Raw genomic sequence first — 14,453 nt, 5'->3', positions numbered from 1 at the left:
AATTATACTTGTGATGTACAGAGTATACACTTGATGTACAGAATATACTCTTGATGTACAGTGTATACACTTCATGGAAAATTATACTTGTGATGTACAGAGTATACACTTGATGTACAGAGTATACTCTTGATGTACAGTGTATACTCACGATGTACAGCGTATACCCTTATGTAAAGAATATATTCTTGATATAAAGAATATACTCTTGATGTACAGTTTATGCTCTTGATGTAAGAGTATAATCTTGATGTAGTATACTCTTGATATAAGAATATACTCTTGATGTACAGTTTATGCTCTTGATGTAAGTGTATACTCTTGATGCAGAGTATACACTTGATGTACGGAGTATACTCTTGATATAAAGAATATACTCTTGATGTATAGATTATACTCTTGATATAAAGAATATACTCTTGATGTACAGTTTATGCTCTTGATGTAAGTGTATACTCTTTTTATATAGTATACACTTAATGTACAGAGTATACTCTTGATGTAAAGAGTATACTCTTGATAAAAAGAATATCCTCTTGAAATACAGTTTATACTTTTGATGTACAGAATATACCCTTGATGCAGAGAGTATATTCTTGATGTAAAGATTATGTTTTGATTGTTCCAATCTTGGTGTGGAGTGGTCTTTGAGGAGGAGGAAGAAACCTGAGACAAAACCCCATCTGAAATACAGAATTGGTCAGCTTAAGAAAAATCATCATAAACTTATCATAACATGTGCTGGAACCAGGAATCAAACTCTTGGTTACTTAGTGCAAAGCAACTGTGTTACTACTGAGCAAGTATGCCCTCTAACTTAGGTGTACATACGTAATACACACTGGATCAGTTCTGGTCAGATACTGTGGTGGGTCATTTGGCAAGACACTTTACTCCAACTGACTTGACATTAAATAACTTGTGTTTCTGTGCAGCAAAGCATCAAAATAAATCAAAAATGTCTATGAACATACCTTTCTGTATTGGTGCAGTGAGCATACACCCTTAATTGTCCTGAAGCATCACTTGATGTCACATTTAAAACTGTTCTTCCTACCAGGTTCTTGTACAACAATGTCAGCCAGTAGTCCTAATAACAGAGGAGTTTAATTTCTGGTTACATAATATTTATTCCAGTTGTGATATTACATTTATGATGGTAATGACTGGCACTGCTAATGATGACAATAACTGTGTTGCGGTGGTTGTGGCTCAAGTGATAATGATGGTGGTGATTACTGTCATGAAAGTATATGACAATAACTGTGTTGTGGTGGTTGTGGCTCAAGTGATAATGATGGTGGTGATTACTGTCATGAAAGTATATGACAATAACTGTGTTGTGGTGGTTGTGGCTCAAGTGATAATGATGGTGGTGATTACTGTCATGAAAGTATATGACAATAACTGTGTTGTGGTGGTTGTGGCTCAATTGATAATGATGGTGGTGATTACTGTCATGAAAGTATATGACAATAACTGTGTTGTGTTGGTTGTGGCTCAAGTGATAATGATGGTGGTGATTACTGTCATGAAAGTATATGACAATAACTGTGTTGTGGTGGTTGTGGCTCAAGTGATAATGATGGTGGTGATTACTGTCATGAAAGTATATGACAATAACTGTGTTGTGGTGGTTGTGGCTCAAGTGATAATGATGGTGGTGATTACTGTCATGAAAGTATATGATAAAGCTTACATGTGGTGGTGGCAGATGCTGCTGCTGTTGCTGGTGATAGCAGAAGTGAGGTCAAGGTAATATGGTTGGGGTGGTGATAATGCTCATAATACCAAGAAGAGTAGTAATAATTATATTAATAGGACTACCATAATGAGTCATTACTATTACATGGCCCATAACAACAATAAAAAAATAACCTGGAAGTAATCACAATGTTGCCACTCTATTCACAATGCAAAGTAAAATGTATCAAAATAAAATATACAGATATTACACATATAGGGCTTAAAATTGGGATTTTTTTTTCACAAACTAAAAGTTTTATTGATCCTGCCTAAATTTCACTGATCTTGCTAAAATCACACAAAAAAACAGTTCAATTTCTAATTCAATATTTATTATTTATTACTATCAACTTGAAACAAGAAGAACTGCATTTCACCAACAAGTCTCATGAATGAAGACCAAAAGTATTTTTGCATTCCTTAGATAGTACACAACATTAGTCTCCTCAAGGTCATACTTCAACCGTTTCACATTTATTGTCCCAGCATTTTTGGTACTTTCTTAGTCTCTTGTCTTGACCATAACTGCAACTGTGCTCCTTCTTGTTATCATCTAATTTCTGCCATTTCTGTGATAGTGACACACCTTGCAAATACTAAACCAGGCTTACAATAGTCACTGCACAATGCAATGAATGTTTATCAACAGTGATATAAATATTAAAACACAATGTACCATATAATTCTGAATTATTTATTGAGTTGGTGAACAGCCTTTACCAATCAGTCAATACTAGCCTGAGACCCTGTACCTTTTGTTATCATCAGTAGCGAAATCAGTGCTTGATTGTAGTACACCAGGCAAGTTTCACATGCACAAAGACTGTTTTGGCCATAATCAGACAACATTATTTTATGAATGGATGAGTGGTTTAGTGCCTGTCTATTTGCACTGTGAGCATAAACTTTACCTCATAAGGTGCTGGATGTTGGTAGTATTCAGTTAAGACAATAAAAACAAACTAATTAACCATTAAATGGAATTCCAACTCACAAAAAGCTCTGAACATTGACAAGAGCAACCCACAGCAATTTTCACAGCTCCAATGGATTAGTGATGGCTGGGTTTTAGTGATCAATTGGCAAAATCACTGATTGCTGATTAGCATTAATAATAAGCCATGTATATATCATTATAAATTTGAATTTTTACTTGAACTTATGTCTACCTTCTCTTTATTTTTAATCTCCTTCAATTTAATCTCCTTCAATTTAATTTATTGTCTAGATTATTTCCTTACCTTTAATTATCTATAATTTCTGATCATATTAGATAGTTATATAAGCCTATAGTATGACTAACCGGATTGGGAGTACAATCATTATGGTCAAGTAAACTGTAGTATCCACTATAAAAACTCTGTCTCAAAACAACATCTACTCCATACTTTGCTGCCACACCCAGCTTGTCCAGCCACCTGTTGAATAAAAACATCTGTTACTTAAAAAAGGGGGAGAAAAAAGGTTTATGTATTGTTCATTATCCCACTGCTTTTGGAACAGAAAGTGGAAAGTACATGATCCTGCCTGGACTGATGTGTATGCATGAATGCATACAGCATACAGGCATAAAGTGATCCTGCCTGACTGGATATGTATGCATGTGTTCATACAGGCATAATGTGATCCTGCATGACTGAATGTACATGCATACAGGCATAAAGTGATCCAGCCAGGCTGGATGTGTATGCATGTGTGCATAGAGGCACAAACTGGTCTTGCCTAGACGGATGTGTATGTATGAATACATACAGGCATAATGTGATCATGCCTGACTGGATGTGTATGCATGTATGAATACAGGCACAAATTGGTCTTGCCTAACTGGATGTGTATGTATGAATAAATACAGGCATAATGTGATCATGCCTGACTGGATGTGTATGTATGTATGAATACATGCATAAAGTGATCCTGCTTGACTGGATGTGTATGCACATCTGAATACAGGGATAAAGTGATCCTGCCTGACTGGATGTGTATGTATGAGTGCATAGAGCAATAATGTGATCCTGCCTGGCTGGACATGTACGTATGTATGCTTGTAGGCATAATGTCACACAATTCCCCCTAATTCATTTAAGAGTGACTTTAATGTATGGGATAAGAAAGGGGAGGGGTATCTATATGTGTGCATGACTCTTTTAAAAGTCTGAGCCATCCCATGCAGTCTTTAAGAAGGGAGACGGGGTGGTTTTAAATAATAAAAAATAGGTCCTGTGTTGTTTATCTTACATGTCTGAAAACTGGTATGTATGACCACTGACCAAATAAATGCAAAATATCAGATGGAGCTTTAAATATGATATACAGGTAATGTGGCCCTTGGTTAATGACATAAAAACTATCAGCAAATGCTGACTGTTTAGTCATATATATTGTGCTTGTGTGTGTATATATATATATATAGAGAGAGAGAGAGAGAGAGAGAGAGAGAGAGGGAGAGAGAGAATGTGCGTGCATGTGATTAGGATTTTTAATGTAGCTTTAACAATGTTTCAGTCATATCGCTACGATGTCTGCAGTGTGGCAGTTTATAGTGATGTCTAGCACTCGAGCATCAAGCTGCAGACATGTAGCATGATGTCCCACCCAGTCACATTATCCTGACACCAGGCCGACCAGCCGTCCAGTCCTAACACTAACCTCTTAATGCCGAGTGCCTAGCAAGGCAGCTGATAGTACCATTTTTGTAAGTCTTTGGTATGACTCAGCTGGGGTTCGAACCCACGACCTCCCGCTTCTGAGGTGGACACTCTAAACACTAGGCCACCAGGGCTGTAGAGAGAGAGAGAAACATATAACATTTTTGAAATGTTGTCAGATATTCATTACATCTCAAGGAAAAGTTATAGTCAATCCCCCCCACTGCATATCCCATTCAACCCAATGTCATCTCACATTAGAAACTCCATTGTGTTTTCACATTTGGTCTTTTATTCAAGTTTTAGTCATTTGCAACCCATTTCACTAAAGGACTTGTCTTGTCTTCCACTTAGTGACTTGTATTCTAGTTAGCTGAATTACAAAGCTACATAATGTTCTATGATTAAAACAGAGTGGATGACATTTCATAACAAAGAGATTCCTTTTGGGGAACAGATCCACATATTCCTATAAAATCTGTCATTGTTGAACTACAGACCCATGTATTGCATGAAAATCTGTCATTGCTGAACTACAGATACATGTATTCCTTGAAAATCTGTAATTGTTGAACTACAGACCCATGTATTCCTATACAATCTGTAATTGTTAAACTACAGACCCATGTATTCCTATACAATCTGTAATTGTTGAACTACACACCCATGTATTCCTATACAATCTGTCATTGTTGAACTACAGACCCATGTATTCCTATACAATCTGTCATTGCTGAACTACAGACCCATGTATTCCTATAAAATTTGTCATTGTTGAACTACAGACCCATGTATTCCTCCTATATTGTTGAACTACATTATTGGTGACAGCCAATGAAAATGGAGAATGCATGGAAGAAATATTTGTGGGTTATTCTTAAAACTATTTGTCTGTATCTGTGAAAGGAAAATTGCCTATCTACACCTGGCATACTTGCACAAAACAAATCAATTTTAATACATACTTGTCTATTTTCTCTCTCCATACAATGTTATAGGCAAAAAATGCAGTCACAATTGTTTCAAAAAATAAGCTATTTAGGATTATTTTTGTTGTAATTCTCAAATGATGGCTGATAAAAAAACAGAACCAGGTATATACACAAGCTTAAGTTGTTTTGTGAAAGATGGGCCTAGTCTGGTCAATTTTTCCATGTAAGAACAGCTCTTGAAACTCGAACTATGTGTTTCATCATGTGTTTAACCATTTGATTTCTAGAATTGTTATTATTACTGACATAAAACAGGTCACAAATGACTGAACAAGATTTTTAACTTATTACAGTCTTCATGTTAATTTTACAGAAATCAGCTTCAAAAACAAAGAGTCAACCTGGATATGCAGCAGTTGTTTTCTCCTCCATGCAACAGACAAATCTTAGCTGTTTTGCTAGAGTTACTTTTCTTATCTCAGTCTGGTTGTCTCCGTCACATCGTTTCAGTTATGGTGTCCACGTGCTAGGAACTACTTTCAAAAAGAAGAAACCCCTTCTACTGTGCCTAATGGAGTTATCATAAAATCAAACAACAAGAATAGATATATAACACAAAAAACCATATAGCAACTTAAAAGTCTCTCCAACTTTGATAACACATCATGCACACAAAGTTGAGTTATTTGTTATTGCACAAGAAACTATGTACAGCATAGTGAATACTATTCTATCTGTAATTTAATACTATACAGAGCATGGTGAATTCTATCCTATCTGTAATTTAATACTATACAGAGCATGGTGAATTCTATTCTATCTGTAATTTAATACTATACAGAGCATGGTGAATTCTATTCTATCTGTAATTTAATACTATACAGAGCATGGTGAATTCTATTCTATCTGTAATTTAATACTATACACAGCATGGTGAATTCTATTCTATCTGTAATTTAATACTATACAGAGCATGGTGAATTCTATTCTATCTGTAATTTAATACTATACAGAGCATGGTGAATTCTATCCTATCTGTAATTTAATACTATACAGAGCTTGGTGGATTCTATCCTATTTGTAATTTAATACTATACAGAGCTTGGTGAATTCTATTCTAATTTATATCTGTAATTTAATACTATACAGAGTATGGTGAATTCTATTCTATCTGTAATTTAGTACTATACACAGCATGGTGATTTCTATCCTGTTTGTAAATTAATACTATACACAGCATGGTGAATTCTATTCTATCTGGAATTTAATACTACACAGAGCATGGTGAATTCTATTCTATCTGTAATTTAATACTATACACAGCATGGTGAATTCTATTCTATCTGTAATTTAATACTATAAAGAGCATGGTGAATTCTATTCTATCTGTAATTTAATAATATACACAGCATGGTGAATTATATTCTATCGTAATTTAATACTATACAGAGCATGGTGAATTCTATTCTATCTGTAATTTAATACTATACAGAGCTTGGTGAATTCTATTCTAATTTATATCTGTAATTTAATACTATACAGAGCATGGTGAATTCTATTCTATCTGTAATTTAATACTATACACAGCATGGTGAATTCTATCCTATCTGTAATTTAGTACTATACACAGCACGGTGAATTCTATTCTATCTGTAATTTAATACTATACACAGCATGGTGAATTCTATTCTATCTGTAATTTAATACTATACACAGCATGGTGATTTCTATCCTGTTTGTAAATTAATACTATACACAGCATGGTGAATTCTATTCTATCTGTAATTTAGTACTATACACAGCATGGTGAATTCTATTCTATCTGTAATTTAGTACTATACAGAGCATGGTGAATTCTATTCTATCTGTAATTTAATACTATACACAGCATGGTGATTTCTATCCTGTTTGTAAATTAATACTATACAGAGCATGGTGAATTCTATCCTATCTGTAATTTAATACTATACAGAGCTTGGTGAATTCTATCCTATCTGTAATTTAGTACTATACAGAGCTTGGTGAATTCTATTCTTATATATGTAATTTAATACTATACAGAGCATGGTGAATTCTATTCTATCTGTAATTTAATACTATACACAGCATGGTGAATTATATTCTATCATAATTTAATACTATACAGAGCATGGTGAATTCTATCCTATCTGTAATTTAATACTATACAGAGCTTGGTGAATTCTATTCTAATTTATATCTGTAATTTAATACTATACAGAGCATGGTGAATTCTATTCTATCTGTAATTTAGTACTATACACAGCATGGTGATTTCTATCCTGTTTGTAAATTAATACTATACACAGCATGGTGAATTCTATTCTATCTGTAATTTAATACTATACACAGCATGGTGAATTCTATTCTATCTGTAATTTAATACTATACACAGCATGGTGAATTCTATCCTATCTGTAATTTAGTACTATACACAGCATGGTGAATTCTATTCTATCTGTAATTTAATACTATACACAGCATGGTGAATTCTATTCTATCTGTAATTTAATACTATACACAGCATGGTGATTTCTATCCTGTTTGTAAATTAATACTATACACAGCATGGTGAATTCTATTCTATCTGTAATTTAGTACTATACACAGCATGGTGAATTCTATCCTATCTGTAATTTAGTACTATACACAGCATGGTGAATTCTATCCTATCTGTAATTTAATACTATACACAGCATGGTGAATTCTATTCTATCTGTAATTTAATACTATACACAGCATGGTGATTTCTATCCTGTTTGTAAATTAATACTATACACAGCATGGTGAATTCTATTCTATCTGTAATTTAGTACTATACACAGCATGGTGAATTCTATTCTATCTGTAATTTAGTACTATACACAGCATGGTGAATTCTATTCTATCTGTAATTTAATAATATACACAGCATGGTGATTTCTATCCTGTTTGTAAATTAATACTATACAAAGCATGGTGAATTCTATTCTATCTGTAATTTAATACAATACACAGCATGGTGAATTATATTCTATCTGTAATTTAATACTATACAGAGCATGGTGAATTCTATCCTATCTGTAATTTAATACTATACACAGCATGGTGATTTCTATCCTGTTTGTAAATTAATACTATACAAAGCATGGTGAATTCTATTCTATCTGTAATTTAATACAATACACAGCATGGTGAATTATATTCTATCTGTAATTTAATACTATACAGAGCATGGTGAATTCTATTCTATCTGTAATTTAATACTATACAGAGCATGGTGAATTCTATCCTATCTGTAATTTAATACTATACAGAGCTTGGTAAATTCTATCCTATCTGTAATTTAATACTATACAGAGCTTGGTGAATTCTATTCTAATTTATATATGTAATTTAATACTATACAGAGCATGGTGAATTCTATTCTATCTGTAATTTAATACTATACACAGCATGGTGAATTATATTCTATCGTAATTTAATACTATACAGAGCATGGTGAATTCTATCCTATCTGTAATTTAATACTATACAGAGCTTGGTGAATTCTATTCTAATTTATATCTGTGATTTAATACTATACAGAGCATGGTGAATTCTATTCTATCTGTAATTTAGTACTATACACAGCATGGTGATTTCTATCCTGTTTGTAAATTAATACTATACACAGCATGGTGAATTCTATTCTATCTGTAATTTAATACTATACAGAGCATGGTGAATTCTATTCTATCTGTAATTTAATACTATACAGAGCATGGTGAATTCTATCCTATCTGTAATTTAGTACTATACACAGCATGGTGAATTCTATTCTATCTGTAATTTAATACTATACACAGCATGGTGAATTCTATTCTATCTGTAATTTAATACTATACACAGCATGGTGATTTCTATCCTGTTTGTAAATTAATACTATACACAGCATGGTGAATTCTATTCTATCTGTAATTTAGTACTATACACAGCATGGTGAATTCTATCCTATCTGTAATTTAGTACTATACACAGCATGGTGAATTCTATTCTATCTGTAATTTAATACTATACACAGCATGGTGAATTCTATTCTATCTGTAATTTAATACTATACACAGCATGGTGATTTCTATCCTGTTTGTAAATTAATACTATACACAGCATGGTGAATTCTATTCTATCTGTAATTTAGTACTATACACAGCATGGTGAATTCTATTCTATCTGTAATTTAGTACTATACACAGCATGGTGAATTCTATTCTATCTGTAATTTAATACTATACACAGCATGGTGATTTCTATCCTGTTTGTAAATTAATACTATACAAAGCATGGTGAATTCTATTCTATCTGTAATTTAATACTATACACAGCATGGTGATTTCTATCCTGTTTGTAAATTAATACTATACACAGCATGGTGAATTCTATTCTATCTGTAATTTAATACTATACAGAGCATGGTGAATTCTATCCTATCTGTAATTTAGTACTATACACAGCATGGTGAATTCTATTCTATTTGTAATTTAATACTATACACAGCATGGTGAATTCTACTCTATCTGTAATTTAATACTATACACAGCATGGTGAATTCTATTCTATCTGTAATTTAAGCGAGTATGTACAGTAATGGTCCAGTTTTGTGGTCTTCAACAAAACTTATGATACAGAAACCATTATTTTCTTGATTTGCATGACCATCACCTCTGACCTTTAGAACCCCAAATAAATTGTTTTTTATTACTCTAAAGTGCAAGACATCCACAAAGCCTGGTCATGGAACTTACTTAATAAGAAAGGTTACTCATAAAACTCTGATGCTAACCTTTGACCATTTGATCCCAAAACTGACAAGCCTCTTCTATACTAAGTGCAAGCCCTTCACACACTTTGGCCATGGTAAATTGTCTAAAAACCAAAGTTATTCTGCAAAAGAAATTTCTTCTTTCAATGACTGTGACATTGACATTTTACCTGTTGACCACCAGGTCAATAGGATTCTTTCTTACCCAAAGTGTATGTCATCCACAAACTTTGATGAAGGTACGTAGTCAAGAACTGAAATTATTCTGCAAAAACCATTACAGTCTTTCAGTCATAGTGACCTTTAAAATTCGGACACAAAACCAAGTGACTTTTTCTTGACCAAATGCAAGAAACCCACAAAGTTTGTTCTAGGTCTGTGATGTAGAACAAATGTAATTGTGCAAACAAAAATCCTTTTTTTCTTTTCTTTCAGTCACAGTAACCTTGACCTTGGACCCCAATATCAATAGACTTCTTTCCTTCACCAAGAAGAACTCACCAATAAAGTTTGGCAAAGATAGTTACTTAAGAACTCAAGTTATCATGTGGAAAAGTAAACATTAACAGACAGATGGAAATTTCAGACAAATAGGGTCATACCATTATATGCTCTGCCAAAAGATGGGTATCCATTTTCTTAATTGGTTTGGATAAATTCAGGCAAACAGATTTCATGCTGAAACAGATTCTAGATTATTCTACTGTCCAGGAATAGACCCAACTGATTGCTTACACAGTCCATGAAAATACTAATTCCAGTTTTTTGTCTCTTGCAGAAACAAACCAGGGAACCTATTTTGTTTGCATGCCTTCACAGCCTGTTTCTGCTCTATTCAAGAACTGGGAAGAAATACTCACATGAACCCTGCTATGTAGGTGTCAGAAAGTCCCTTAGCCCCTCCTCCAGAGGCAGATGATGTTTCCCCCAACCAGACCTGGGTGTCAGGGGCCCACTTTCTTGTGATGGTCACAGCTGACTGCACTTCTTCGATTAATGAATCAAGCACTTTAGGATCCAGAAACTTCTGCTCTGTGGCAGTTTTGGCAGAGATGTAGTAACTGAAAAATCCAACATTACAGTCTTTACATGCCTGTGTCTGTAATTTTGTACACTTTAAACAAAAATAATTTTAAGATTAAAGGATTGTAAGTAAGAAAATGATCAATTTTTATGATTATTGAGAAACAATATTTTCAAAATCTTAAGAAAACTAACTTTCCAAAAGTTCACGGCAAAAACTAATCATTTTGTAAAACAAAATGTTAATTGTTTTTTTTATGAACCGATGGTGTACAAAACATGTATATGAAATATTACTGGACAATATGGATACTGGATGCCATTTCTCATTTATCTGTATAACATTAAGGCATTTACAATCATGCTTAATATTATACTAAAATTTTGACTTAAGTAAATATTTGCTTTCAAATTTACCCTTAGTGATTGGCATTGCAGTCACTCTCTGAAATATGCAGGTTATAAACAATAATTCCTTTACTCTCTGACCAGATAATTCATGCACAACTGAAAAATCTAAAGTTCATGAATACTGTTCAGTAAATTAATATCTTTATTGACAGGACTCTTTATTGATAAACCTTGCAAGAACAACATCTTGGCAGGCAATCCAGTTTGCACTGTATGATTGCTTGCCAATAAAGAATTCTTCCAAGATAATGTTTTGATTTTCTTTTGCAAATAAAGAATTCCGGTTACATTTATGGTTATGGGTTCCTCTTCATGTGCAAAACTATCCCATTTATTCAATGTGTATGTGTACTGCTTAATAAATGTGGGTGGCAATTCTTTGAACGTGACCCTGTTCTAATGTCAATATTGTTTCATAAAGAAAACAAAATGTACTTTGACAACAGAACATATCACCAAAATAATATCTATTCATCATAGGATCCATCTGAAAATGTGAAAGGTACCATAATCAGATTCCATATTTTCATTGCCCTAAACATGTGATGGAGTAAAATCACTCTGACTGGTTCAAAAATATCCTTGGGCAATACAATTATTTGAACTTCAATTACAGGTATGATGACAGAACCAAAGGCATCCCAAATGAGGCTACCGATGGGAAATATGCCAGTGAATAAAACTGACAGTACAGTAACTTGTGAAATTTTTCTACTGGATATGTTGACTGCTTTATCAGAAATAAATGTGAACCAGTTTAATTAACTGGAAAAGGGAAAACAATATAATAACCTGCATAAATATTTAAACACTTTATATCGCACAAGTTATTCAGAGTTGTCAGCTCAATCCTATACTGATGACTGTTGATTTTACAGATATAAAAGTGATTCATTAATTCCACTCATTGTCTCATAAGAAAGGTATTCCATTTATAATTAATTTTAACAAGATTGTGGCTCACTTTGTTTATAAATTTGACTGGTTATGAGTTGCGGAGCATGTCATCTGTTCTTTTTATTACTGCTGAGTGATAACACCTTCAGTGTAATCAATCTTACAAATTGGATTATCAAAGTGGTTTCATGGCCAGAGGGCTGACTGTTTATGCACCAGTTCTTGAGTATAGGTAAAATATTCCCTGGTTTATGTTACAACTTAATTTATTTTTGTTTTATAATCTTTATTTCTTTTTTCATATCCTAATAATTTCTGTACTATTGAAAACTTATTACAAAATTTGAAAATAGGGTGTTAAGAAAATTGGAGGGCCAAATGTGTCGAATTTATTATGGTAGTCATTATTTAGTATTATCTTGCACTTAAAGATACATTTATAAACAATGAAACAGTACTGACGCTATAAGATATTGCACTATATTTACCCAAATTTAAAATAAAATTATATGTTCTAACTTAAGAGAATCTATTGTACATACTAGCTCATAAGTCAAGTCCAACTGCAAGCAATGAATACTCTCCTCTGCCATAGCATAATGCACCTACAGATTAGAAGCTATGTTGTTTGTTCTAATGATTACTCCTAACAAACTGCACAGACCCAGATCCACTGATGCATTATGCAATGACAGCTCTGAGTCTGTGCAGTCTGCATTTGGACTTGCCTTACAAGTATGTACAGTAAATGGCCGATAGTACATGAAGTACAACACATGAAATCCATAATGTTTAACTCTGTTATTCAGTGAGAGTTTTTCAGTGATTGAGTCATTAAACTGTAAACTGTAAAGATCTGAAAGTTCCCTCCCTTTGTTTTATATCCCTTATTTCGCTTCCCTCAAAACCTTATGAAGGATAGGCCTTCAAATTTCCCAAGGAAGATTTCCCTAGGCAATTTAATTTTACACAAGAAATTAAATGCCCAGGTACAGATAACCATTTGGGAAAGAAGAAATCTAATAAAACCCAGATCAACCTTATAAAGGTTACATCCAATCTAAAAAAGAAACTAAATACTTACAACCTTGAGCATGCTTATAAAGGGTACATCAAAATCTAAATGGAGAATCAAATACAATCCAGAACATGTTTAATAAAGGGCACATCAAAATCTAAATAAAAAATGAAATACTGTACAACCTGGAGCATGCTTATATAGGGTACATCAATATCTAAACAAGAAATCAAATACTGTACAACCTTGAGCATGCTTATAAAGGGTACATCAAAATATAAATAAGAAATCAAAAACAACCCAGAGCATGCTTAAAAAGGTACATCAAAATCTAAACAAGAAATCAAATACTGTACAACCTGGAGCATGTTTATAAAGGGTACATCAAAATCTAAATAAGAAATCAAAAAACAACACAAAGCATGCTTAAAAAGGTACATCAAAATCTAAACAAGAAATCAAATACTGTACAACCTGGAGCATGCTTATATAGGGTACATCAAAATCTAAATAAAAAATGAAATACTGTACAACCTGAGCATGCTTATATAGGGTACAGCAAAATCTAAACAAGAAATCAAATACTGTACAACCTGGAGCATGCTTATAAAGGGTACATCAAAATCTAAATAAGAAATCAAATACTGTACAACCTTAAGCATGCTTATAAAGGGTACAACAAAATCTAAATAAGAAATCAAAAACAACCCAGAGCATGCTTAAAAAGGTACATCAAAATCAAAGTAAGAAATCAAAAACAACGCAAAGCATGCTTATAAAGTGTACATCAAAATGTAAATCATACAGTACCGAGTGTTATGACTCTATGGTCACAAACTAAGTAATAGAAATAAGCAAAACTAACAAGTTTTGTGAAACTTAACAAAGAATTTAATTATCAAAGTTATAAATCAAAAAGTGAGTGGAACTTACAGTATTATGACATGAATCCAGAATAATCCTAATAAAATTTTATAAAAGTC

At 33.0% G+C, this 14,453-nt stretch overlaps 1 protein-coding gene across 1 annotated transcript in view; it reads right to left on the bottom strand.

Moving 5' to 3' along the window:
- LOC149794987 (heparanase-like) overlaps positions 1-14,453 on the bottom strand; it is a 44,266-nt gene that overhangs the window by 12,320 nt on the left and 17,493 nt on the right. Inside the window, exons 6-8 of the mRNA XM_089964648.1 lie at positions 10,982-11,182; positions 3,050-3,164; positions 975-1,090 (exon numbers count right to left, since the gene is read on the bottom strand). Coding sequence (XP_089820774.1) covers positions 975-1,090; positions 3,050-3,164; positions 10,982-11,182 — 432 coding nt within the window. The remainder of the gene's footprint in view (positions 1-974; positions 1,091-3,049; positions 3,165-10,981; positions 11,183-14,453) is intronic.

The sequence above is a fragment of the Sinohyriopsis cumingii genome, chromosome 7 (assembly GCF_028554795.1).
Source record: "Sinohyriopsis cumingii isolate HCF-2022 chromosome 7, ASM2855479v2, whole genome shotgun sequence".
NCBI lineage: Eukaryota > Metazoa > Mollusca > Bivalvia > Unionida > Unionidae > Sinohyriopsis > Sinohyriopsis cumingii.
Note: the sequence above shows the minus strand (reverse complement) of the source record. Positions and strands in the feature narration are given on the sequence as shown.